Source organism: Phycodurus eques, chromosome 21, assembly GCF_024500275.1.
Source record: "Phycodurus eques isolate BA_2022a chromosome 21, UOR_Pequ_1.1, whole genome shotgun sequence".
Taxonomy (NCBI): Eukaryota; Metazoa; Chordata; class Actinopteri; order Syngnathiformes; family Syngnathidae; genus Phycodurus; species Phycodurus eques.
Genome location: NC_084545.1, coordinates 5,472,973 through 5,499,709, shown reverse-complemented (window position 1 = coordinate 5,499,709; position 26,737 = coordinate 5,472,973). Strand labels below are relative to the sequence as shown.

The 26,737-nt window shown below is 41.9% G+C and overlaps 1 protein-coding gene across 12 annotated transcripts in view; it reads left to right on the top strand.

Annotated features, from left to right (window-relative positions):
* The window catches only part of si:ch211-285f17.1 (sickle tail protein homolog), a 94,611-nt gene that overhangs the window by 24,071 nt on the left and 43,803 nt on the right, over positions 1 to 26,737 (top strand). For 10 of the 12 annotated variants that reach the window (XR_009767414.1, XM_061666993.1, XM_061666990.1 and 7 more), the window contains exon 2: positions 26,254 to 26,543. Coding sequence is in view for 11 of the 12 variants with exons in the window: in XM_061666993.1 (XP_061522977.1) it covers positions 26,254 to 26,543 (290 nt within the window). In the remaining variant the exon portion in view is untranslated. Of the gene's footprint in view, positions 1 to 7,701; positions 7,817 to 24,691; positions 24,965 to 26,253; positions 26,544 to 26,737 lie in introns of those variants that run through there. The other 2 variants (XM_061667000.1, XM_061666995.1) reach the window with 2 other exon arrangements.

Here is a 26,737-nt window from a genome sequence, read left to right as displayed (position 1 = left end):
GTCATGTGACGTTTATAGGTTTATACCTCTGGGCGTGACTTGTTCAATTAGGCCGTGGCGAAGAACTTCAGACTTAACACACAGATGGATTTGACTCTCAACTTCTCGCATCCCTTCTGGGTAAACCACTAGAATCATTGACTCTGGGATCAGCTCCTCCCTTCCATTTGCTCTTAGATCAGGGGGATTTTTTTTCAGAAGGTGAATAATAAGCTTTGGTCATGCAATGAAGTCACTGGTAAGACATTCAAGCTTGTCAACTAGACAGCTGAGACGCCTCGTTGACACAGCGTTTTAGCCCGGCTGCGTCGCTAAGCTGCGGGGGAGAGAATGCGGCAGGAGGGGTGGATTTCTGATGAGCTCTGAAGTTAACAGCCTGAGGTTTAATGCCTCCAGAAAACTGGGAAACACATGGTGACATACCATTCATCCTAATGTGTTTGTTTGGTAATGTATTGTGTTGAGAAGTACATTTTGGCCTTTGCTAGTCACAAATTGACTTGCATATTTTGTGCTCTCTCTATGACGCCCTATGTTGCCACAAGATGATGCCAAAGCCCAGGCTAATAGGAAAGTAGTAATTGGTGCCAAGGGGAGTATTGTTGAAGTGCCTTCCGCCCAAAGTCAGTCGGGAAAATCTAAAGCTCACCCGTGAGCCTAATGAGGACAAGCAGTATAGAAATTGGATGGATGGATTTTTGAGACCATCTCGGTCAGGAAGGCAAAAACCCTCGTATTACGCAAAATAAAAGTCTCTTTGATGCATGGCGATAGCTCCCTCATCCATTTTGTCTGTGCAGCATTGTAGCGCAAGATTTGAGACAGAAGCGCAAGTTCAAGCTTGTGTGATTTCCACTCTGTGGTTATGTCTGTCCCTGTAGGCTACTCCAAAACAGATGTTGACTTTAGATATCGTTTCTTACCTCCCCACAGGCTGAGCGTCTCTAAACCCTCTTTGTAAAGTTTCAGCGCCTCCTCGCTGGTTGCCCTATTCCTGATGCTCTGAATGAACCTCGCCTGATATTACAAAATGGTACAAAACACCCTTTGTCATGAGGAAAAGATAAAAAGGGAGAATTTTGGCACTTAGTTTCACTTGAATGAATCATTTTTACTGTGAGCTACACCCTAATATCTCTGTCTTGTGGCTTTTGATCCTGCGGGATATTTGAAATTAATAAAGTTGCAGGAATGGAAGTAAATAATCACTTCTTTGAGGGTGGTTGACTTCTACTATTACTATTTTCCCCAAAGGAAATAACATTTAGTGAATTAATCAAACTGTTGCTCTCATAAAGCTTTTATTAGCTGTTCAGGCACTGTTTAAGAAGCAATGTAACATTCTTTACTGTTACACAAGCAAAAAGAAAAGTTAACCACTGTATAATAAAACAGTAAATACACTCACCCTTTGAAAACTTCTGATGGGCACATAAAGGTGCAAGCAACTGATTTTCATGTTAGCCATTAGCCATATTACATACTATTTACGTTAGCATCCTATTGGTAATTGTCGCAATATGTAATTGCTATTTCATTTTTTTTTTTTTTGCACTAAGCTTGAGATGCCAAACGCCTTCTTGGGTAGCACGAAGATCTATTTTAGACCAAAGAAATGGCAAAACACAAAAAAATGGCTTGACTTTTGAGGCGCTCTGTTCACCTGTACTTATTTTGGCCAAACACAATCTTTCATTAGTTGACCTCGTCTTCGGTTTCCTCCGTGCACTGTTTACACTCAGAGAGAACTTATCATCGGCATCATCGTGGCGGGGAAACCAAGTGTTTCTCTGCTCTGCACAACGTCAAAACGCATTTGTTTGTTGTCGCGCGATTACGCCCTGGAAGGTTCTGACAAGCGAGCGTTCCTCCCGTCAGTGGCAAGTCGTGAATTGCAGCTCGCTTAATGGAAGTGACAGCTGGCAGTTCATTTGACGTGCAACCACCGTTTATCAGTTATTCATGGCTGGTACATTCTCCAGAGAACCAATAAAGGGTGCCGTCGTTAAGTAACTTGTATCTTTAGGTTTCAAGTCCGACTGAGTTAGTATTGTCGTTCAGAGAGAGAACATTTTAAGTTTTGCAAGAATAAAGTCATATTATGGCTAAAAGGCGCAGATTTAGTTCTTGCAGTCAATCTGTCTGCAGTAAATCTGCGCCTTTTAGCCATAATATGACTTTATATATATATATATATATATATATATATATATATATATATATATATATATATATATATATATATATAAAAGAATAAAGTTGTAATACCGAATAAGAAAAGTTGTAGTATTACAAGAGTAGTCATAATATTATGAGAGAAAACTTGTAATATAAAAAATGTAATAATATAATATAAAAAGTATAAAGTCATAATATCATGAGGAAAAAGTAATAATTTGTAAGAATGAAGTCGGGATAGTCAGAGAAAAAAGTTGTTATTGTGTGACAATAATGCTGTAATATGAGAAAAAGTCGCAATTGTTGTTGTTAGCGTTGTTTTTAGCATTATCAAAAAAATCTACAGACAGCAATCGTTAGCTTTTATTTAATGCTAACTTGTAGTTTCATGAAAATAAATTTGTGATATTTCGAGAGAAGAAAATGGTAATATGATGAGGAAAAAGTAGTAATTGTGTGACAAAGTCGTCAGCATCGCCTTGCCATTACTGATGGAGACGGCACAAATGTGCTTTTTTTGCATTCGTATTACACTTTATAGAGGCTTGTTATTTTGCCATCACTCTGAATACATCCTCGTAACACCCATTATTCTTTGGAGGCCTCACTAGGCAATAAAGTGCACAAAATGACGATAAACATACTGCATTGTTCTATAAACCTGACTCGGAGTTCTGTCTCTATGACAACAAGGTCATGTATTTACAGTACACTGATTGCTTGCTGTGAAGCGATAATGGCACTATATTCCTTGATAATGGTGGGCCTTCAACGTAGCAGTGCAGTCTTGGACATTACTTTGACATTGATAAAGTCATAGCATTTTAGCAAGTTTTGGTAACATTTCTTTGTGTGCATTTTATACGAGAGTTTTTGTCTTCGTTGTCAAGCGGCTGAGTTGTTGCCGTCGGCCTAAACTTTCCGGCCCCTCCGTGGAAAGATTATGAAACTGGCTTTGGAGTGGAGGGGAGCAGCTCAAGATGGGCTTTGGCTGATTTGAGGCTAAATATACGTAAAAGGCAGCTTGGTCTATGGGCTAGAGGGGGGGGATCTAGGGGGATGGCAGCCAAGGCCTTTTAGGCCTTTTGATGCTCGCTCCGCCCCCACCCCCCGTTCTCACTCTCCCTATCAGTTTAGTCGGAACATGTCCTGCAAGCTAAAACTAACATGAGCCAGCAAGAGTCTGACTTTCAGGTCTTTCCCATGGCTTTGAAATCTATTTGGATCCAGTGAAAAACACAAACGGCCAAGGAAAAAGCAGAGAGCTAATTTTGTGAATTTGTGATGCTTGCTTAAACGAGATCTCACAAAGGTTGAAGAGGTGTTGCACTATCTTGACGTCCTGACAGCAGCCTCTTTAAAGAATAGGCGTGGCAAAGAAAAAGCAAAATATGCACTCAGAGTAAATCTTGCTTAATTGACAGCTTGAGGGGGTTTGAACTGTTCATCGCGGTAGTTCCAGACCCACCCATCACAGGTGAAAATCCATAATATAGAGCGACTATGTCATATTTTTTAAAGAGTTGAAGACTTAAAAGACCTCCCTTTAAGACATTTTAAACACGCATTTTAAACACAAAAAAAATCTGCGAGCATAATTTACCACAAAAATCCACGATGTACGGAGATCGCGCTGGGTGAAGTGCGATACAGTGAGGGATTTTTGTAGTTTCACAGATGTAACAGAGGCAGCATGCCCACCCCTGTGTTATTTTGGAGAATCTTTATATTAAAGACGCTACACTACCTCTGAAGCCGTCAGCTTGGCGTCCTTGCCGTTTATACGGGGAAACGGTGACTTTTTAGAGGCAGCGTTCAAGGAACTTTGGACAGCATGAACCTGATGCACCTCTTTTTTTCTACTCCCGAAGGCGACCCGGTAGTTTTCCGGTTTCAGAGGTAGTACAGTGTGAATCCCCGCATATTTGTGACTTGGAAAATCGTTAGATAGACTTCGTCCCACATTCCGAGTATGTGCCGTTATATGGAAAAATGATGACTTTTAGGGGGAACGTTAAAGGTTTTGTTTTGTTTTTGGCAATGTGAACGTGCCTCTTGTCTTCAATGGGCTGACATTTGTGTGGCTGAAAGGCATCCATCTGTCACTTGACTCTCGTGGTACGGATGCAGTGGAGTCGACTTCGGTCTCCTCCGGCAGGCACAGGTGGTTCTTTGACACCGTGACTGCGACAGAAAGTACACCGGTACTCCCAAAGTGAACAACGAGATGTGTAATCCTCACCTGCTCGCTCTGACGCTGTCAAATATTTTGGTTCATTTCGTCGCGTTTTGTGTGCCTCGCCTTTCAGCAAGGGGAGGATTTATCTAGTGGGGATTAAGCAGGGAGTTTTTTTGGCCTAACGCGGGAAGAAAGCGAATCTGCCGCACTTCCTTTCAAACCTGCACCTGCCTCCCTTTTATGTTCTCCATAAATGACTCGGAGGCAACATTCCCATAGGAGCAGTTGTGAGAAATAACAACGTGCAAATACTTTATATTACAACGTACAAATACTTGACTGTTCTTCAATTAATTTTTCAAGTACGTGCATCTGTACTTTACTTGTCTTCAGTGATGCCTTGACATACGAGTGACCTGGCTTACAGCACATGTAGACAATATAACAACACTCACGGGCATGTATACGTCATCCTTTGCAAAATTGGACTAATATTGCTGCAGCTTACGGAGTCTGTTGTGAAACATATCTTCGTGTGTGTCTCTATTTCTGCATGTCTAATTCGTATCTCAGGCACTAAAAACAGGAACAGCAGTGACGCAGAGGATAGCAGCTTTTGTGATGGTTTTATTTTGCTCATGCAGCACCTGCTGTAGTCAGTTCAGTCCTGACTATCCTGTCAGAATTTGTGTCCACTGTCCAGTGATTTTATTGTTGGTACGAGCATTATGCAAGTTCATAAAAGAAGGAAACTGTTTTACTTTTGTACGAAAGTAGATTTTAGAGTCTGTACTTGTACCTTTACTTAAGAAGTTGAATCAATACTTTTACTACACAGGCACACCTGACCTCCAAAGGGAGTGACAATGCAAATTTCTTCTTTTCATGCCGCCGCGTTGTGTTTTGTGCATCTGTGCCGCTGCCTAAAACAGTGATGCACAGATGCAAGGAGACCCCCCACCCCCCATCCCCTGCTCCTGCCCCCTCGCTCCAACATGCGGTACCCAGACTAAACAACAAGATAAATGTCTCGAGAATCCAACCTGGCAAAAGAGGTGCTGCAATCTTTTCTTGTGGCTCCACTGACTCGCGTTCAGGGGACAATTAGGGACTTCTTTTGGAACAAAAAGATGACAAGTGGATTGAAACGATAATGGGAGTGGCTTTTTTGGTTTCCAATGTAGTCTCACCACTAGGATAATTCTAGTTCATTACAAAGGAGGTCTTATTTTCATAGTTTTAGCACATCTTCTGAGCTTAACTGGAACATTCGAAATCCTGTTTTTCATTGCACGTTACCAGTATGGGTCTTCTTGCAATTGGCAAACCCAGGTACAACAAGCTTGTATTTTTACTACAAGGGTTCCACGTGGGCAGAGGCGTAACCACGTGTAAACAACTGCTCACCGGTAGAGCCATGAGCTCCTTTTAACGTCATTAGCTCCTTTTATACAGCGAGATCCTGCAAAATTGCAGCATTAGAACCTTTCGCACTGCACATCTAAGCCCAATTTGCAATTTTTCCCGATATAAAATAAAGAATGGGGCATTGCTGTTTTCTGACGAGGTATCGAGGTGGAAGCCACGACCAGAATATGAATTCAGATACTTTGAAAGCAATTGTCGCTAATCCAGATGCTATCGCCACGTATCTGATTATCTGAATGAGTGAAGCCGCAACAGGAAAGGGGAATCCCCTCCTTCAGTGAGTTGTTTAAAAGGCAAATGCAAATAAATGCTGCTGTCACACCTCTTATGTGCTAATTTGGCAAAAAGGCACTGTGAAAGAGGCTACATGCGATCCTGTTCGTGCTTGCACAGATAATTAGAGTCGGTGTCTGACGTGACGTATAAAATAGTTGTTGGATAATGGCTATTGTTTTCAAAAAACAGGACGAGTGTATAAACTTGGCAACTCCGTCCCGACATTGCTAAATTCCCCAGCTCTGTTATGGCTCTGATACTACCTCCAAAGTCAGAAAATTGCTGGGTCAACCTTAGCTCCGGATGCTGCTGTTTTCTTCTCCACAGTCTCCACTTAGCTGCAGCGGCCCACAGTCTCCTCACAGAACAAATTTGCCTAATTACTGTGACCAAAAATACAGGAGGTTCCCAATTTCCTCTGATGCGAGAAAAGCTACAGAATATGGCAACCACAGGATGTTCCTGTTCCCTTAGTTCTTGTTCTGTAAATGTCCTGCAGGTGACTCTTGGTCATCCTCTGTTTCTCTTACCTTGCGGGTTCCGGTTCAGTGATGGTCCGGTAACATTATCGGCTGGTTTGCAAAATGAAGCCAAGCCACTCACATTTGTGAGAGAAAAAAAAAATGGAATTTTGTTCAACACACTCAACAAATGGCAAAAAATAAAGTAAATAGTGCAAAGTACAGTAGTTACTTTGGGGCTATATTTGTCCTAACCTTTATGAATTAAAAAACAAGCTTTTAGAGCAACAGGTTTTGGCCCCTTGAGGGGAAATCCAATTCACAGTTTACACATGCTATATCCTCCAAAGGTCAGATATACTCTCTTGCGCAAAACACTCGCGCAGACACTAAAGGCAAGATGTCTGACGTGGGAAGATCTTAAAAAATCCCATTGCCTTCCCTGTTTGTACAGAATTGTACAAGAACTCTTATCTTGGTAGTAAGATATTTTGAAGAGGAACCATAATTGCAAGCAAAGGTGTCTTTCAGTTTGAGTTGAACTCTTCCACAGGTCAGAAGGGTTTAGCGCGGTGCAATGATGAAGGTGTTGACAAAGCCAAACAAAAACTCAGTGTGCCGCTGTCAACCTGCCTCCGCCCACACATCACCTCTCACCTCCTGGCCTTGCACCCCCAAATCACACCTCCGCCCCTCCACCTCTGTTTTTTCGCCAGGAAAGAGTGGGCCTGGCCGCCTCGCTGCGGCAGTCAATTATGGTTTGGTCGGGGCGGAGAACTCGGTAAAGACGCCTTGTGTTTGGAACTGGGCGGCTCTCAGGGGGCCACTGAAGCTCGAGCCTTATCGAGGTTTGTAACAGCAAGCTGCTGGATTTGGAGCGAAAGTTCCAGACGCCTGAAAAAAACAGATTTTGCTGCCCCCTTCTAATTCCAAAAACAAACTTGTCCTTGTAAGACATTCAAGCTGGGAGTCGACCACCCCCTTCGGTGTCTATGTGATTCCGCACACACTCTCTCTCTCTCGCAGGCATACATGTGACAAGCCTTTGCCAAACAATGGCTGAGCGAAAGGACTTGGGCTAAGAGGAGGAGGGGGGTGCGCAGTTTTGTTGGATGACCTGATTGGAGCATAAACAGCAGCACAGGAAGTGCTGAAGTAAGAAAGCAAGAGAGAGAGAAAGAGAGCAACGGGAAGGAGGGAGGGAGTGGGAGTTGGGAAAAGTGTGCAGATCCGCCGGGAAGGAGCGGAAAAACTTTTTGGGACTGTCGCATTTGGACGCCCTTAAGAGTTCAAGGTGAGTGTTCGCCTCGCTGCTACAGACAATCAGACAATTACAGAATTCTTTACGACAAGCACTACTTATTGTCATTTTCATCTCCATGGCAAAGGGAATTCCCTTTGGGTTAATTGTTTGTTTTTCCTGCTCTGTTGCTTCCATCTGCCGCTGAAGCCTTGTTTTGAATAGCTGTTGTGTTGTTGTTGTTGTTGTTTTTTGGCACTGATCTGAACTGCAGCCAACCATTCAGTAAAGCAAAAAAAAAAAAAAAAAAAAAAGGAGAGAGTGCTTCTAATGTGTGTGTGTGTGTGTGTGTGGCCGTGTCTAATTAAACTAATGGGGGGTGGGGTGATTATGTGCACTCAAAAAAGATTTCGCAAATGACGTACGTTGATTAAACAATCCGTACTGTTGCATGCGTCGCCTTCTACCGCCGCATAGTCATCACTCCTGAGAAGCTCACCTCCCTTGCGTAGATCACGAGGAGGCTGACAGTAAATGGGTGACTGCAGCGCAGGCTCGCATGAGATTTGGCCATGCGTGTAGAAGTTTGCTCACGGGGATCAAACGCACGGCGAGATTTTCCCACGGGGAGAGATGCGCTCCTTCCTCTTGCGAAGTTATTTTGCGGTCTCAAAGACATTGCGCTGCTCTCATCTAATTCTGGATATTTCGATGTTATGAACAGCACGCAATGAATTAGTACAGCAATGCACGCTCGGTTAATGCTGTGTAATTATGACTTTACTACTGCGTTGGGGGTGGTCAAAGGCATCCGATTTACGTCCAAATTTCGGTTACATCGCCACCATTGGAACGGAACTCTGTAAAACAAGGACCGCCTTTGAGCAAGCTTTTCATCTTTCTCTAAATACAATCAGTAGGGACCAAGTCCTAACTAGAATTGCGAAAAGTAATTGACGCCCCCCCCCCCCCCCCCCAAAATGTTTTAAATTACTCATGTCAATAGTTTAAACCACCAAATGAATTATGGGCGTAAAAAAGGTGTCAGTTTAAACTCATCTTAAAAAATTACCCTTAAAAACGAAAGGCAGAGAGATGATTTGATTTTGGAAAAAAATGCACCTGGATTGCACGTGTATAAAGACTCTTCTAACTTCCACTCACAACTCCGGCTAAAGGCTGTCCTACGCAACATACAAAGGTTCTTTCTAAGTCGAGAAGTATCAGGTCAACATACTGTACTTTCTTGACACTAATTCCTATTCAGAAAGGGCTTTGAATACTATGGTTCACAGGTATCTGCAAAGATCACGGCACATAGAATACATCAGTCGGAGCTGGACATGCTAACAAACGACAACAATGGATGTGTCCTTTAATTTGAGCAAAATTTTGAAAGACCTACCTGGAGACTGAGGGCCGCTGTAGCAAAGTGAAGACCGTAGAGTATACTGTAAAACTGCAGTGTTCAGAGTTGAGGCAACAGAATACGCTAACATTAGCACGTGTGTTTAATTTTGTGTGTGTGATGTGTGTCGTCGAAAGTTACAATATCGCAAAACACAGGTGTTAGGTGATTTGCAAACAGGACAAAGGTGTGAAGCTTAACACCTGACCACGCTTTTGCTCCCAATTGTGCTGTTATTATCGCCATCTGACAGCTACTTTATACGTCATAACAGTCACTGCCGCTGACCTCATCTAATGTCGCTGCGTGAAACTTACAACAGTGTCCTAGATCTTCTCGGTATGTCTGTGTTTGTGGGGATCTGTGTGGAAAAAGAAGAGTTTGCCTCAGAGCTTTCTTACAACATTAAATTAACGTAATCTAGAAATCTCCAATTGCACTTGAATAGATTTTACCGGTGTTCAATGGAGTAGCATCTGGAAGACGTTCATCTGCATGGAAAATTAAAGCTGAACCGTTGTAAAAAGGACATGCAACTGACTTACTGTCTGACTTGATTTTAAAATGTCTCATCACTCTTTATACGATCAGTGTAGAAAGTCCAATGGACCTACTGTACTGTGATAAAGCATGGTACACACAAACTGACAATCAGGCCAAATTTAAGCATACATATCCCCATTCGAAGTCAATGTGCTGTACCACTATGATATACGTAAACATGAACGAAGGCCAAATATTGTCATCTTTGGTGGCTCTGTTGTGTGACATCTTGTGTTAGACAAAAGAAAATGTAGAGATTAAAAGTCCCTACAGTTGCATTGTCACGAAACCCCCCATTGCTATTCGCCCAAACCGGGAGGAAGTTCTGCGACTTGTTTTGCCAAATACAGAAGTAGTTCTCACATATACCGGATGAACTGCTGCTGGATACCAAATGAGAAGCAACTGGTTGTGTTGAGTGTCTGTATAATGTAGCTCACAAGTTGTCGCAAGTAAACCAATTTTTTTTTTTTTGTCGTAGTGTGTGGTGTCTCACTTTTTAAAAATCCATTAATCCATGCTAATAAAATCCCAAGATATTCTTAACAATAAGATGGAACCTCATCATTCATCATTCTAGTTGTCTCTCCCAAGTTTCCTGCGCGCTTTGCCCAGAGCTGATGTAGCGAGGAAACTGTTATTAAGTGTAAGTCGACTGCTGCCAGTTTAATTCAGCCAAGCCGTTTGTCTTTAAATGCTATCATATGAGCTGCTGTGTTTTCACGAGCAAAGGCAAACAGCAGCTCGGCGAGATCAGCTTCTGTCTTGGTTACCTGGCTGGACTTGTCTGATACGCCAGGATGCGGAGGACACGCTGACCACAGTGGTGAGCCGACGCACGTGGAGTTTGATGGCCGCCACGGGTCATTTAGCGGAGGTGGAAAGACACCTGGGCTTGTGGCATGTGCCCAAAGGTGGGGAGGGGAACGGTAGAGGTCCCACCAGGTGTTTCTCCACTGGGCTGTCTGCGCTGTCATCCCTCGTCATGGCTCCGAGCCAACTCGCGGTCACAATGCATCACTACAGCGTTTCATCAGACCTCATTGCAGGAAGCTTTCATTTCATACGCTAAGACTTAATGAGGCTACCTAAAGGACATTTGTTTGTTGTGTGTTTTCTTTTTAAAGGATTAAAAGTAAAAAACAAAGATTCTTCCTCACTATAAAGACGTGAATAATAAATGTGTAATGGTATGCCTAAAAAAAATTAAGGGTCAGTACTAACTTCGTTTTTACCATTCGCTAGAGTAAGGGACTAAACAACATGCAAAACAGATAGTGGTGCCTTGAGATACCAGTTTAACTTGTTCCGTGACCACGCTCATAAACTCAAATCACTCGCATTGCACATCATCTTTCCTCATTGTAATGAATGCACATAGCATTCATCTGTTACAGCCCCCCCCCCCCCCCCCCCAAAAAAAAAAATCAAAAATTGCAGCCTTGACTGACAAACAGACAGATATCCTGTACATGGATGTCAGTACAACATTGACGTCTCAGCTCCTCGCAGAGGATAAAGAATATATGACAGTACTCTTATATTGTCTCTGTACAATGTTTTGCTGCACTGTTTGTGTTCAATCCGTTGCTTAAAAGGTTATAGCACCACAACATAGATGCTATTTAGCATTAGCCTTAAGCTGGCGGACTAAAGGCTAAGCAGTTTGTTTGTTTTAAATACACAACATGCAATTCACCTAGTTTTGTTTAGTTTGACAGTAAACTTCAATTGGGAGTGGCATTAAACAGCTTGAAGCCTCTTTAATTGCAGAACTGTTCCCTATTTGCCAAAGTGCTTCTTAATGTGACGTGAGTTGCGTTCACTGCCACCATAAAACACTCGTATCTCAAGTTTGAGCTTGCAAGTCAAAGCCAAAAATCGTCCGAATGACGCTTCATATCTTGGAACACGAGTAAGTTGAGTCACGCATATCTCAAGGCACCACTGTTACTGCTTATCTTGTTTAAATTTCCAACGCCGTTCAGTTTTCCCTTCTTTAATTAGTTGCTGTTGTGTAAACATCCTCAAAGACAAGGGGAGCTCCTTGAGCAGCTGCAAACATTTGCTGTCATAGGACAGAAACGGGCTCAACGCTGTTCTCCACAGACACTGACGCAAAAACGTCCAGTCTCGCTGGTAATGATTCATTAGTGTCCATCTTCTCTCTTGTGTCCTTCTTTCATATGCCTGTTTATTTTTTTATTTGACATCCATAATTGGTCTGGACGCCCACTGGAAACACTTCAAAGCAGTCAGGACCAAACAGAAATAGCCTCAAATGAAGCTGTTCCGTTCCAGAGGATGACCTGGGCAGCCAACACAGATATGATTGTCCAAAGATGTTTTATTTTCTTTGAATTTGGGATTTCTATCTCCGGAGAAAAGAGAAAAAAGACACCTTTTGTTGACCCACAGATAACATTTTGTCTGTCGCATGATAGTGTTTAGTGCTTACAGAACCAGAATCTTATCGCCCTTCGTCTCCTTCCTTCTAATGTTTATGGCCTTGCCACTCCACCTTTTCATTGAATTGACTTCTGTGTCCATCTCCCTCATTGTTTGCCATTGATGGAAAGGGAGCCCTAAGACAAATGTCCTGCAGGCGTGAAAGGACACTGGCCCGGCGCTCTTCTGGCGCTATTAAACCGCCAAGCTCTATTTCTTCCAGTGTAAACATCACTCCGCCTCGCCGCCATCCATCCACTCCCTTTAGAAGAGTGGTGAATAAGTTTATCATTGCTCACAAGAACCCGATTGTGTCATAGTGAACAGATTAAGGTGTGAAGGTCAAGGAATGACGTGACAAGGCCAAAAAGGCCTTGAAAGATTCATGGAGTAATAGAAGACATCTTAAAACACAATGATCTTCATAAAATCTATGAAAGCAATGAAACAACCCGCTGCCCCTCTCTTCCTTTTTATGCTTTCCTTGACCCATTTGTTCATGACTCATTACCGCAATATGATTCCATAATTATCCCTCTGCTTACCGCAATATGATTCTATAATTATCCCTCTGCTTACAATCGGTCCTATCTCAAGCAGATTCGAATAAAGTGTCCGATCCTGAAAAATTCCCCTGTTCAAATCCGACGACTCGCGGGATGTTTTTGTTAGTGAGAGTTATTCTAGGAGGAAACCTGCCTTGTCTCTCTCCGCATGGTGTGTTTGGAGAAGTCCTTCCTGCTCTGACTGATAACTCGACAGCACTGCGTAAATACCGAACTCGATGCAAAGTAAATCCAATCCTTAAAACGTAGTAGGATTATATATACACAAACATCTTCGCTTCCAATCCATTTGGGTCTGATAGCTCACACGATGAGCCAAAAAATGTATTGTCAAACCTTGTTAAACCCCCCAAACCAAGCAAAGAACAGCAGAGGCTCAGTCCGTGCAGTCAAAAGCAAACATAGCTTCCTGAGTTCCAGAGAATGTGAGAGTGTTTAACATCATATACATAGCGCTGGAGTTCCACCGGACCATGAACATGAGCTCCGGAGTTTATTTGGAGTGGGCGCTACGTAAACGCTCCCGTCGCCGTAAATTCCTGGCTGAAAATAAAAAGCAAGGCTAAAAATTAAAAGTGTGCAACTCGATGTAAAAATGGAAAAGTTGGAGGTTGGAATAACAATCGATACACTATTGGTGCCAATACTGTACTTGAAAATAAATACTCCAATTCTACGACACCAGTACCAGTTTACTATTTACTATTTACTACGAAGCAATGTGCTGTGATGTGGCGCGTTGAGTCAAAAGAAATTCACAGTAGGGTGATAAAATATTTTTCGATGCGAGCTGTCGCTTGGATGTTTTTTTTTTGTTTTGACTTGCGAACGCAGACTTGAGATATTAGCGCTGTATAGTGACAGTGATCTCAACTGACTACACTATAAGCAGCACTTTGGCAAATAGTGAACAATTCTTCAAAAAAATAGAGGCTTTAAGGGGTTTATTGCTGAGAATTTACTCTTTGTGTATTTCAAACAACCACAATGCTTAACGTTTTGTTAACTGACTCTTTTAAAGCCGCTCGGCCAGATCAGCGGTGCATCAATATTCTACCAGATGATATAACAATGCAGAACAATACGTTATGATATTTTGTCCCACCCTCAATACATTTACCATGTAGATCGAGACAGAATAGCTATAGAAAGACACAAAGACGCATCTTTAGCAGGTATTGATTAGTAGCTGGACATTAGTGGACCGCAAATTGTTGGGAATAGTTCCAGACGTGAAGACAATGAAACAAATGACAAAGGTGTAATACAAAGTTGCTTAGCGTAACTAACGCTGTCTGATACATAAAAATAACAATCCATTTGTGACAAGCTTCTTTTTCTTGACAGGCGTATTCTGTTTGCTACAACTTTCGATGTCAATGTTTCCACAGGAGACAGGAATGGTTTTGTGGCCGACAAGTTGCTTTGCAGCTCTCCAAGTCTAGACTGCACCCCTGAGTACGTCTTTGCCATTCCTGCTGCACCTCAAAAGTCTACTGTTACCAGTCTTAATAAAAGCTAAACGTTTCCCCATTGTGTAAATATTTAAGTATGCTTTTTGCAGGCTTGAAATTATATAATAGGTCAGACAAGGTTCTTGTATAATTTCCTTCACAAGGCGTTTTGGGAAACTGTAGTAAAGAGCCTCTTTACAGATATTAATCAGTATTGCGGAGGGGTTGTGGTGTTTCCGAGTCTTTCATTAGGTTTCTTATAAGGAAGAGAAGACTGTGGCTTGGCTTTTCCATTCCCCCAAGATCCCACTACATTACAGAACATTCTGTGACATATGCAACGTTTCCATTCTTTTTCAGAATGGGAGGAACAGGCCTCGCAAACACACCAGGGGACCTTTGTGTACTTTATTGCCTTTGTTTTCGAGGTTTCCTTCCTTTCAGGTTTTCCTTTTGCGCTTCATTTCAAGACCAGACCAGAGCTACCGGGAAAACAAAAAGATGCTTAATCCATCTTGTGGCTGGTGGAAAATGGCGTACGAGAAAAACTGGCAAATAAACTGCAAAAATCGGCCAGGTTCAACCTGAAGCTGCATTGAAGTCGATGATAGATTTTCCTTTTTTAATATATATTTTTTTCCTCCTTTAAAATGAAATTGTGGTTAAACGCTAAACTGCAAAAGTGTTTTTTGTTCCATTTTCAAAAACTAAAACTAACCCAGATAAATGCAGGCTATGAGGCCATCTGCGTAATCGATCAAAAATCAATAGGCACACCCTTGTCTGCTCCAAGGTGAGGAATGGACTTGTATTAGCCATAAAATAATGCTATGCTGTGGTTAGGTTGTTAATCAAAAGGCTAATAGTCTATTATTAATGTCTTGTCAGCCAATTGGAGAAGGGGTTCACTGAGTGGTAGACAAAATGAAACGATTGAGGAAATATGGTGACAAATAATTAATTTACACTGTTTTACTCTAATTTGAAGGCGTTTTTTTTTAGTTTCTATAGGCGCTATCACAATGTTTTTATTAAAATGTTGCCCAAAAAGGCAATTTTTTTCAAAAAAAAAAAAAAATATATATATATATATATATATATATTTTGTTTTTCTCCAGAACCTATAATCTGATTTTCAAAATTCTTTCTGGGTTCCAACCAGATTTAGACAGACTGTCATTTTTGGCAAACCTTGTCACGTTGAAACACGCAAGCTAAGCTAACAGGGCCATTTCTCCCAAGAGGCACACAGAAAGGAAAGGTTGATACATTTGTTTTTTTTGTTCTGTTTAAAAAATGGCGGCATGGTGGACGACTGGTTAGAGCATCTGCCTCACAGTTCTGAGGTCCGGGGTTCAATTCCCGACCCCACCTGTGTGGAGTTTGCATGTTCTCCCCGTGCCTGCGTGGGTTTTCTCCGGGCACTCCGATTTCCTCCCACATCCCAAAATCATGCATGGTAGGTTAATTGAATACTCTAAATTGCCCGTAGGTGTGAATGTGAGTGTGTGTGGTTGTTTGTTTCTATGTGCCCTGCGATTGGCTGGCAACCAGTTCAGGGTGTACCCCGCCTCCTGCCCTATGATAGCTGGGATAGGCTCCAGCATGCCCGCGACCCGAGTGAGGAGAAGCGGCTCAGAAAATGGATGGATGGATGGATGTTTCAAAAATGTACCCAGATGAATGCAAGCTGTGGATGAAGCAATATGGCCGTCCACATGGCTTATTGAATTCCTCCAAAACCAAAGGTGAGTTCTGCTCTGAATTGTTGAAGGAGCAGTTTCTTATTATTAGACTCAAATACATCCTGTTGAGTCCTTCAGCTCTGACAGCTTGATGGAGGACTCTGTCTGCAGAATTGGAGAGAGGCTTAATTATAGCCACTATCGCACTCCAGCGTATCCATAATGCATGGCAGCTTACTCGCTATCAGCAGGCTCCCAATTAGGGCCGACCAATCGTGGTAGCTTCGTCGCGTCCTCCCGGTAGAATAAACACCATGTCGTTTCGCCAAAACCAAAGTTTGAGTTTCCATTGTTCTCGTCCAAACTAAATGATGGTGTAGTAACCGTCTGTAATTGCAGAGTCACACCAGTGGATAAGTACAAAGTTTCACAACAATGAATGGCAGTATACCTGAAACATCATATCATAAACAGATTTGACTGACAAGAAATACGCAGAAATTATTTTGCTCAACTGTTATATCTGTATAGGGATTCAACGCATTTTTATAGCCTGCTGCTTTTTTTATGTGTGTGTCTGTTTTTTGGGGGTTGTTACTTGTTGCAGCTGGCAAGGCTTAATGAGCAGCATGTTTTAAAGCAAACCAAACAGTAAATGTTGTGGCTTGTAAATCTGAAAGATACTAAAGTGCTGAGGGGGACCATAAAGCCGGGATAGTGATCATTTCCGGTGACCGCGAACAAACCCATTCAAAGATTTGTACATACAATAAATCCACCAGTTGTTAGAATAATAGTATCGTCGTTATTATTAATACAAGACTACGGCGATTTTTTTTGTCTGTTTGGTATTCATGAATGAGGAGGAAACAATGTGTCAAAGAGTGTACACAATAAACCCAGCAAAAGACATCAAGATTCCAATAAACAATCGTTTTAATTGGAAGAGGAGAGACCTTCTTCGAGCTTAAAACCATACCTCGTTAGAGCAATTTATCGCTAGCTTCGCGTTCCAGTTTCCCTGCATTCTGTAAAACTGAAATAAAAAAAAACAAGACGAAGCCACTCAAATGTTTTTTTCGTTGCAACTTTGCCAGTGGGGCAAAGTTATGTGTGCGAGGTGGGCAAGCGGTGAGGCGACCAATCGCGTACCTTGTAACTCCTCCCACGTGACACTAGTCAGCCAATCAAATGGTTTCCTCAGAGCAGCTTTGCAAGCGGGGCAAGTGGGTGCGTGCAAAGATTTAATTGAGGATTTTAATTGAGATATATATATATATATATATTTTTTTTCTGTGCCATATTTCTGTAGTGCAGTTGTGTTGGCTCATAAGTTTGCATCATGTCCTCCCTTGGAGCTTGTGTGTCCCAGTAAGCTGGATTCTCTGCTGCTTTGATCAGCGAAGAGTCCCGTTGCTAATCCTCTTGAGCTGTGGATGTTTGCCCGGGACGCACACACACTTTCAAATTGTGATTAAAAAACAGATGTGGAGGCCGTGTCTAAAAAAAAAAAAAAAAAAAAAAAAAAATGTCGGAATAAATGTAATCAGAAGTGACATAACACTTATATGTCCAACTTTTGATGCTTTTCCCAAATTTTTGTAAGCCATGCAACCACCTTCAAAAATTACTACAGAGCTGTCACACCCCATTTCACGTGCAGCTTTTCACTTGTGAAGATGAAATTTGGTAGACATGTTTATTATGAGGAGACCCAGAAAAAAGTGTCAAGAAGCCATGCCCATTTTGGTTTGAAGCGACCAAGCTACTCTTGGCTATTTCCAGGGGTCCTTCAACGAAAATTCAGCACCTGAAGCTAGTTTCCCTTAGGAACATGACATTTGGTAGTCATGTCTGTCATGAAAAGACTCACAAAAACGTTCCAAAACCCTTGCCTGAAAAGACACAGGAAGTCTGCCATTTTGATTTAAAGTGCACATTTTAGGGTCAGTTTGGCCATTTCAGGTGTCATTGATATATTTTCCCAATTGCTACCAAATTTGGACTACATTTACTACACACAAGACTCGTGCACCCCGAGCCTTGCTAGCAGCCGGATCTTTTTAGCGGCACAATTGGCATAATCTCTAATCCATATTTTTATTACAGCTGCAGGACACAGTCTGGGATTTGGGAAATGTAAATACTCTCACCTAGTCAGTATCCCTCATCTTTTAAATAGCTCACAGGGCTTAGCTGCAAATCTCTTTCGCGCTTGGCTTTGAGCGCTAATAAACAAGCGGATGGGCTTTTCATCATGACGCATTTGGGAGAGTGGAAAAACGGCACGAGAGAGGGACGATGAGAAAGAAGGGGAAGTATGGAAGAAAAGGAACGCCACTCGAACGTTGGTCCAGGCCCTCCCTGCATTACATCACTGGGATGCTTTGGCACTGATGACATCGACGTGTTTGGGGAGGGGAGGGGCTGTCCCTGGGGATGATGTCATCAATAACCAATCAGACCATACCAAAGAGCCTGGTAATGTCTTGTTCCTGCTCTCAGTTGTGGAGCTGTGGAGCCTTGTCTAATATGACACTTTGTACTCAGATTCATGATCATAATCAGAATATTTGACCTCATGTGGTCCTTTTCATGCATAATTTGGCTTCTAAAAACAAGGCTGAACACAGCCACATTTAGTTTTTTGTTACAGTTATAAGAGGGTGTGCACACTTGTGCAACCACATTATTTTTACTCACCCGCTTGAAAAATTTTCAGTTTTTTTTTTATTTTTTTATTTTATTTGTAATTTTTTTTTAGAAATGTTTTAATCACAAAAACCTGTCATTTGAACAGGGGGTGTGTCGACTTTGTTTTTGTTTTTTTATTTTTATTTTTTTATGCCCGCTGTAGCATGTAGTGATTTTAATCGAAGCAATGGGCCGGTTGAAGGTTTCGTTTTAATGCTCTTGCCACTGAGAAGTTAACTTTCTTTACTACCTCACATTGAAACACCATTCTCTGTTTAATGATTGCCAGACTAGTAGAGTAGCTAACCGCTGTCTGCGGCGGCTTTAGTCTGGTCACATTTAATGCCGGATTTTGTGTAGTTTGTTGAAGAAGCTCGGACTCTTCAAACCAGTAGTTCTCGAACTTTTTACATCAAGTGTGTGTATTCCTAAAATGTATATTTGATATTACTATAAGCCCCTGTAACATTATGCAATTTAAACATTAAAAAATTTAAATTGGGATTCGATTGAAATGTTTTGCACATTCTGTAAAAGTTAAATAATACTTAAAAGTTAAATACAATTGAACTGTACTTTGGCAGTGATTCTGTCACGTACTACGAGAGGGAGCCTACTTTCCACTAGTGGTACTGGTACTTATACCGCACTGTACAAATCACGACTTTAGACAATATTTTGGGCTGTGCTGTAATAAAAGCTGGAGTTTTATGACTCAAAAGTCGCACATCATACAAAATTTAAGTGAATACAATAAATAATTTAAAAAACATAATTTTGATAAGTCTTTGTTCAAATAATTTGATAATTTACATATTGATCAAAGATAAACCTCGTGAACATTTTTGTTATATTAAAAAAAAGCGATTTAGTGACTTAGTTATACATTTCAATAAAATACTAGTTTTTCAATGTAATACAATATATAATTAAAGAATTTGTCAATCATTTATCTAATTAAAATGAATAATCCCACGAGAGTAATTTTTCAGTGTATTTTGTCATTAGTGTTTCATTTGTTTTAAGATAGTGAAAAGTAATGACTCATTATTTAATACAGCAATATTGTTTAGTATAGGTCATTTAATTAGTTATTATTAATCATAGTTTTTAAATTTCAATCTAATAAAGGCAAATAATTAATGTTTTCACATTTGTCTTTTGCCATTAAAGTGGGTGTCTTATTCTTTTTACACGCGTGTGACATTTAAGAATTTTAAAATGAGACTTTAAATATCACCTGCGCAGTTAATAAATGTCTTATGATGATGACAGTTTAACCCTGAAATTGGCAAAAATAGGAAGTCGACACACTTCACACAACAGACTTTATTTGACCTTAGAGGTGCTGCTCTTTAAGCGTCTGAATATTAAGTATATTAACCGCCCCTCGATTGATAAAATGCGGTCCTCAGCCGGCGCGGTGCGGCCACAGCAATTACAGGACACTTCTGTCAGTCTTTGTGCATGTAAAACGGTATCAATTCACTTGCATGTATCCGCAGGCACACACCCCGAGGACTTGTTTCACTGGGTGTGGGGTTACGCACTTACTGCGACAAATAACTCATGAATATGCAAACCGCGTGTGTATCCCCTCGCTTATACTCTCGTCCTTTAGACTTTTATAATTCACATAATTAATGCCATCACACTTCAGTTGTACAGTCGGGTTCACGACCCTTGTCCTGCATGCTTCTTCTCCTGCCCTTGTCCTGTTCTATCTTGTCCTGTCCTTCCCTCACAGGGTGTAGCACTACAGCCCCCCGCAACACTCCTATTTAATGTTTCATTGTTGTAGATAATGTAATGTAATTTGTTCTGTTCGACTGATCAAGTCTGATTCTCAATAAACCTCAATTATAATGCCACAGCGGAAGCTTTAAAACTCCACTGTGACACAGTAAAACTGTTCCGGCATGAAAGGGATGCAGATTTTCCATTCTGATTGCCCTAACAGCCGAACAGGACCAAAGAAAAAAAAAAAAAAAAAGAATATTAAGTGGTCGCCATATTTTTCCACTTGTATTGGAAGTTGCCATGATGACTTATATATATATATATATATATATATATATATATATATATATATATATATATATATATATATATTTAATCCAGAAATCAAGCCGAGCTACTCCTTAGTGAGCTTCAGCCCTCCATCCTGAGGGGCTTATAGCTTCCTTAGGAAATGTTCTTAGAGCAGACAGGCTGGTGAAGTTCTCGTCTCCGATTGCGGGGCGGATTTCCTCCACCCGGCTGCAGCTGTTTGTGCATTTGACCCCACCACCCCACACCTTCTATACACCACCAGCCTCGCTGCGTTGGCCCACAGACTGCCGTTGTCACAGGAGACCGGCAAGGCATCTGAGCCCCCGTCTATAGGCCCATCTACACAGACTCTCGCCACGAGTTAATGAACTGCACATTAACAAGCACAGCGACTCGTGTGGCAGCGCTCGGTTAATGAACAACAAAAGGCTGCGAGAAGGACTCCCCGATCGCTGCACAGCATGTGGACTGATCAGTTGCTGCGAGGTTGTGTGCTGAAGACTGGAGCCGGACAATATATAAAGATGTTTGCTCGTGATAGCAAGAGAGAGAGAGAGAGAGAGAGAGGAATCTCTTCTCCGAATTGACACATTAAACATTGGACAATTGTTTGAAGCAAAATAGTCTGAACTATAATAAAATAAAATCACTCATTCCAGCTGTATCTCTGTAAATCTTGGCACCAGGTTTTGCATATCGGCATATTTTTTGCGACAAAATAAAGTTGTATTTTGTTTTATTGCTAAAGCTAAAACTACTCTATTGACACAAACACATACATGCACCTTCTCGACTTTCAGTCTGCTGTGTAAACAAAACAGGAAGTGGGTTTTAATTAAGGGGAGGATTTAAAGAGTGAAGGTGACACAGTTTAAGTGGACAGTGTTACTTGGCCTCAGGCTGCACTGGACGTGAACTTCCTGTCTTGTATGAAACATATGTTCTCTCTCAGTATTTCTGACATGTTTTAATATACACCCAACTTGCAAAAAGAGAAACAGAGACCCAGATGGGAAATGTGATATTTCCCTGCGTGTTAGTGTAAGAAATGAATGTGGCCAGGGCACATTGCACGGGGCTTCGCGACAACTCTGGTGTCGGTTACCTGTGCGGAAACAATTTATCAGTCCCATCGGTGAGAAGTCACATTTGAGCTGCTTTGTCTGGAGGCTAGTATCAGACGTTGCTGTTCTGTGTGAAAGGCAGAATGGTGGGGATTTACATTGAACTGGCACTTTTTTTGGCTTCTGAGATAGTAACAGAAGCAAAAAGGTCTCTGTGTAGCCCCTTTCAAACTACCTGTCGAAGCTGCCAATTACAGTGGAGTTCAAAGAAAGAATTCCTTGCTTAAAAAAAACAAAACAAAAGTAGGGTTCAATTTGATTAAAGAACAAACTATAATTAATAAATCTCATTCACTGCCACTGACGGCTGTTGAATTCAAATAGCGATGTTACCATGGAGGCCTGGCAGTGATTAATTAGGGGAAAAGGCAATGGTGGATTAAAGACACTCACCAAGCCACTATTTAGGGAAACATGATATATTTAATACAGAGCAGTGATTCAGTTGTGTAAAAATAAATCTCCATTATAATATAGTGCTGTTTTTTATTTATTTATTTATTATTATTGTTTTCCTCTTTCTCTCAATGAATCCAGATACTAAACCATCGAGTAGCTCTCTTTTTTTCTTTTTTTTTGTACGCGTCAGCACTTTGTCTCTCCACAGGCTTCGTTGCGTGGCAGAGTTTGGCAAGAGCGCAGGTGGAGGCTTGCCAAGCTGGATGTTCATAGGCAAACTGCATAATTCAGCTGCACATCCTTTGTGATGCTGTAAGAAAGGGGAGGAGAGTTCTTTTTATTTATTTTAATTTTTTTTTTTCTTTTTTTTTTCCTCCTTCCATGTGGAATGCTGAGGGGAGGAAGGTTTTGGACTCCAAGCTGTAATTTCTGGTTGTGGTTGGATATGTTTGCATCTTTAGATAAATGGTTCTCCAACTGGGGTCAAAATATTAAATTATGTAGCATAATTTTAAACAGTGCCTACTTGCATAGAGAAAAATAAACATACTATCTTAGCTATGGGACATTTTATATCACTGATACAATTATGACACATCACATAATTCCAACATCTCCGCATGAAAAAAAAAAATAAAATACAACAAAAGGCTTATTATTCAGGCATACAGTCCTATTTTTGTTAGAGAACAAAATAGGACTAATGAATAATAGAATATACAGGGGTCCACTGCATTATCATTAGATCTTTTTTTCTTTAGAAAACTATGAATTTGTTATTGTGTCATCATGACTTTTTCTCGAAAATAGGCTCCTTCAAATTCCTATGGCATTTAGTGGTACATGTCTTATGTTTAATTGGCATTAGGATTATGAAGGGGTCCTTGGAAAAATAACTTCTTCCCTTATAAGGATCTCTGGACCCAAAAGGTTTGAGGATCCCTGAGGGGGGATGTGTCTAAAACAGTGACTGAACATCGGTAAAGTCAGCAAAAGTATTCCAAAATTGCCACATGCCCAATGTTCTAGTGGACTGGATTTAGCCGGTCCAATATATTTGTGCGTAATAGCACCGTGTTACCAATTTGGAGCACATTTGTGTTCATATTTACTCGTGTTTTGTATTAACACAAGTCAAGTTCTTCACTGTTTTTTTGTTGGAGTAAAGTGGATAGCATTGTTAGTATGCTAGCTATGCACCATCTGCTCCTGGCTCCCGAAAGCAACAGGTTGGAGCCTGTTCTCCAGAGGCTCCTTCCTACATTTAAGGGGATTGTAAAAGGCCGACACATGGCCAACAAAAACACTTTAGAAAAGATCCCCCGATGAGAGTGAAAGTGGTGCCGGAGCAGACGCGCCCTCTCGCGTTTTGACATCAGCCGTCAGCTGCTGAGTCGCCCGTGTGCTCGGCCCACCGCTCCCAATTACATGGCCCACAAACTCCCCCATTGATTGCGCTCCCCTCCCCGGACCACCATGAAGGTGCGCCAATGTCGCGTCTTTTCCTCGCGACTTCGTATCGATCGCGCCTGCTACAGGCCAGTGAGTTCATGAGCATGGGCGGTCGCCTTAAGGAGAAAGATGTGCTCCTAATATTGGAACACACATCTCAGACCCGACATGGCAAAAACAGCATCTGGGTTTTCCTAATTGGGAACAAGTGCTGTTTGGGCTTTTGTGTTGATTTGATTAGACTTCATTCCAACTTCATTGGCTGCCAAATGCGTAGATGTGTTTGGATGTGGCCCTGAAGTGTCTTTTTTGGGTCCAGACCAAAGCAGGAAATGATACATGGTGTGTTTTGGCTCACACGCTTGGTCCTGGGGGTTCAGTTCAGGTCAAGCTTGCATTTACACTGGTGGGTGGCGACAAATGCATATATACATCCATCCATTTTTTACCGCTTATCCCTGCGTATATACAGTAGTAAAAAAACAAGTAATTAACAAACCCCCTGAAAGTGTTTGTAATTGCCCATATTAATAGTTTCAACTGTAAGTATACCACAAACTATGATACCCAAACAGTTTAATAATATTTGAAACTCATTTTACATCAACCTTAAAAGTAAAGTGCTTAAAATGCACCAAAAGTGCCAGTGAACATGAACATAACTGACAGACTCTCCATAACAACCCAGGCTAAACTTAGCTACTCCGTCGAGAGCCACGTATTTCAAGCAGTCTCGCTTGTTTGGTGTGCATCAGACTTTAGATGCTTATATTATACCGAGCTTAACTGTTACACTTTAGTAATTTGCCTTCGCTTTTTAACACTGACCCTTGTCTTTGGTCCATGCATTTCAGCTGAGTTCCTATCAGACTTTGCTTACAAATGGAACAGCGTCTTGCACACCAGGGTTCGGCTAGCGATCATGCTTGAACAAAGAGTTTGTTTTCCTGGACCCAAAGTCCAGAAAAACAACATGACACCTGTTAGTTGTTTTTTTCGTTGTTGTTGTTGCTGGTATTCTCCACTCCAGTGCTGACTCCGCTTGTGTTGACACTCACTCCATGCTTGCAGTAGATCTCTCAGCCCGAGGGTGAAAAGAGGCTGGTCGCACTTTGTCCTGGAATGCAGTTGACTTTCTAAATCCCCCAGCAGTCTATCCTGGGGCGGCGGGGCAGGGCCTATCTCGAGCCCCCCTCTCTTTTTTTCTTCCACGTGAGCTGCCCCTGGAATCTCAAAGCGAGCGAGCAAGCAGGCAGCCAGCAGGTCAGCCGGAGATACGTCCCCTTTCGCCATAGACTTTGTGGGTTTTGTTTTTTGCGAATGCTAAAGGTGCAATGGAGGAAGAAATGGCAGATGAAGATTGTCCCCGTGCGGAAGGTAATGAGTTTTTTATCCTCACATGCCACCCCGACGTTGAGCGCAGTTCATTCTGAGTTTGTTTTGTCTGCTGAGTGTAATTTAGTGAGCGGTGAGGGAGAACTGTTTGGGAGTTAAAAATAGGTCTGGAAGTACATGAGACATGCTGCGGCCCTGAATTAGAGGAGGGTGTCAGATGGGGGGGGGTGGCGTTTGGGACCACGGTGCCGGTGGCAGACGCCGCATCGTTATGCACCTTTGCCGTTTTTTGCGTGTGTTTACCGATCAAAGCTGGTTTTCCTCAAAAGCCCTTCTGCAGTGAGAACTCGAAACAGAGGGAAGACGGCTCATCAAATTTGCATAAGGTTTCCACCAATTTGTTTCCGCGTCCCTAGTTAAGAAGCTGCCTAAGTGTGGAATACGTGGTATGGTGAAGAAGCCATATTTACCCGTTAAGAATAGACGACTTGAACTATGCTCCTCCAACCACAGAAGAAATGAACCTTTACCGAGCGCCACATTAGCTATCCTGTCATCTCCAGTTTATTTTCCCTTTCCCATCGCCTAACATTTTGTGTGCCGTGTTTACAAGGATCAGTCCGCATCTGGTATTTTTAGAGAAATGGGCCATGATGATGTGTTTCTTGTGCTGTCAACCGGAGACGCTGTTCATGCGCACAAACGCTTGGGCGACTGCGAGACAACTCGGTGGTACAAAAGCGGAAAACTCAAGACGGCCCCCTGTGGTGACAATTCTCATAAATAGAACCCCTCCCACAAAAAGAAAAATACAATCAGTTCCCCTGGTAACACTGGCTGACAGTTGTTCTTAATTTCCAAACAACTTTTGCTGTGGGAAATATTGTTTTTAGGAACATTTCAAACATTCTTGACAGTCATACAAGTGATAAAGGAAGCTAACCACCGCATTGTAAAATGTACTTGTGTATGCAATGTATATTTACGAATAATGTTCATATTCTTCTCAGCACCCAGACGATTTTGATTTAGAGGTTCAAATTCCTTAGTTTTAAATTTTTTTTCTTAACCTGTCAATCATTTGGGGGGGCCATCAATAACACGTTTTTTTGTGTTTGCGGCAGGGCTCGCCCCATATCCTTTTGTCCCTCTTTGTCTTTCATTATAAACTCGTGGGTCACTGATTACGCTCAAAACTCACAATAACATACCCTCCTTGTGACATGTGCAAGGACCAACATACTTCCATACAATCTTTGTTAATGAGCAAACATCAGCACCTCACATGTGTCTTGACCATGTGTCTTTTCGTGCCCCCCCCCCCTATTCAGTGCAGACCAAGAGCAACTTGAGGGTCACCTCCCCCGAGGACGCCGAGCACACCACACGGAGGCAGGCGTCGCCAAATGGGGCACCCGCTTCCAGGGCAGACGCCAAAGGCAGCGGCCGCGCCATCCCGCGGAGACACACGCTAGGGGGGGCTCGCAGTAGCCGAGAGATCCTGGCCATGCAGCCGCCCGACATGGACAAGAAGAGGGAGGCCTTCCTGGAGCACCTCAAGCACAAGTACCCCCATCACGCCTCAGCCATCATGGGCCACCAAGAGAGGCTGCGGGAACAGGTAAGCTGGCCGCCTGGATGTCTCCTTATTTCAGTACCGATTTCAGATTTGACAGGCTTTTCTTTGGTGATTGTTGCAGCCTGAAATGCCTGATTTCGTGGAAGCATTTTACCAAAATTGCGATAGTGATTTTTTTTTTTTTCAGTGCTGTGTTGTAATGAAATTTGAAGTATTTTGTCTCTATTCTCTGCCTC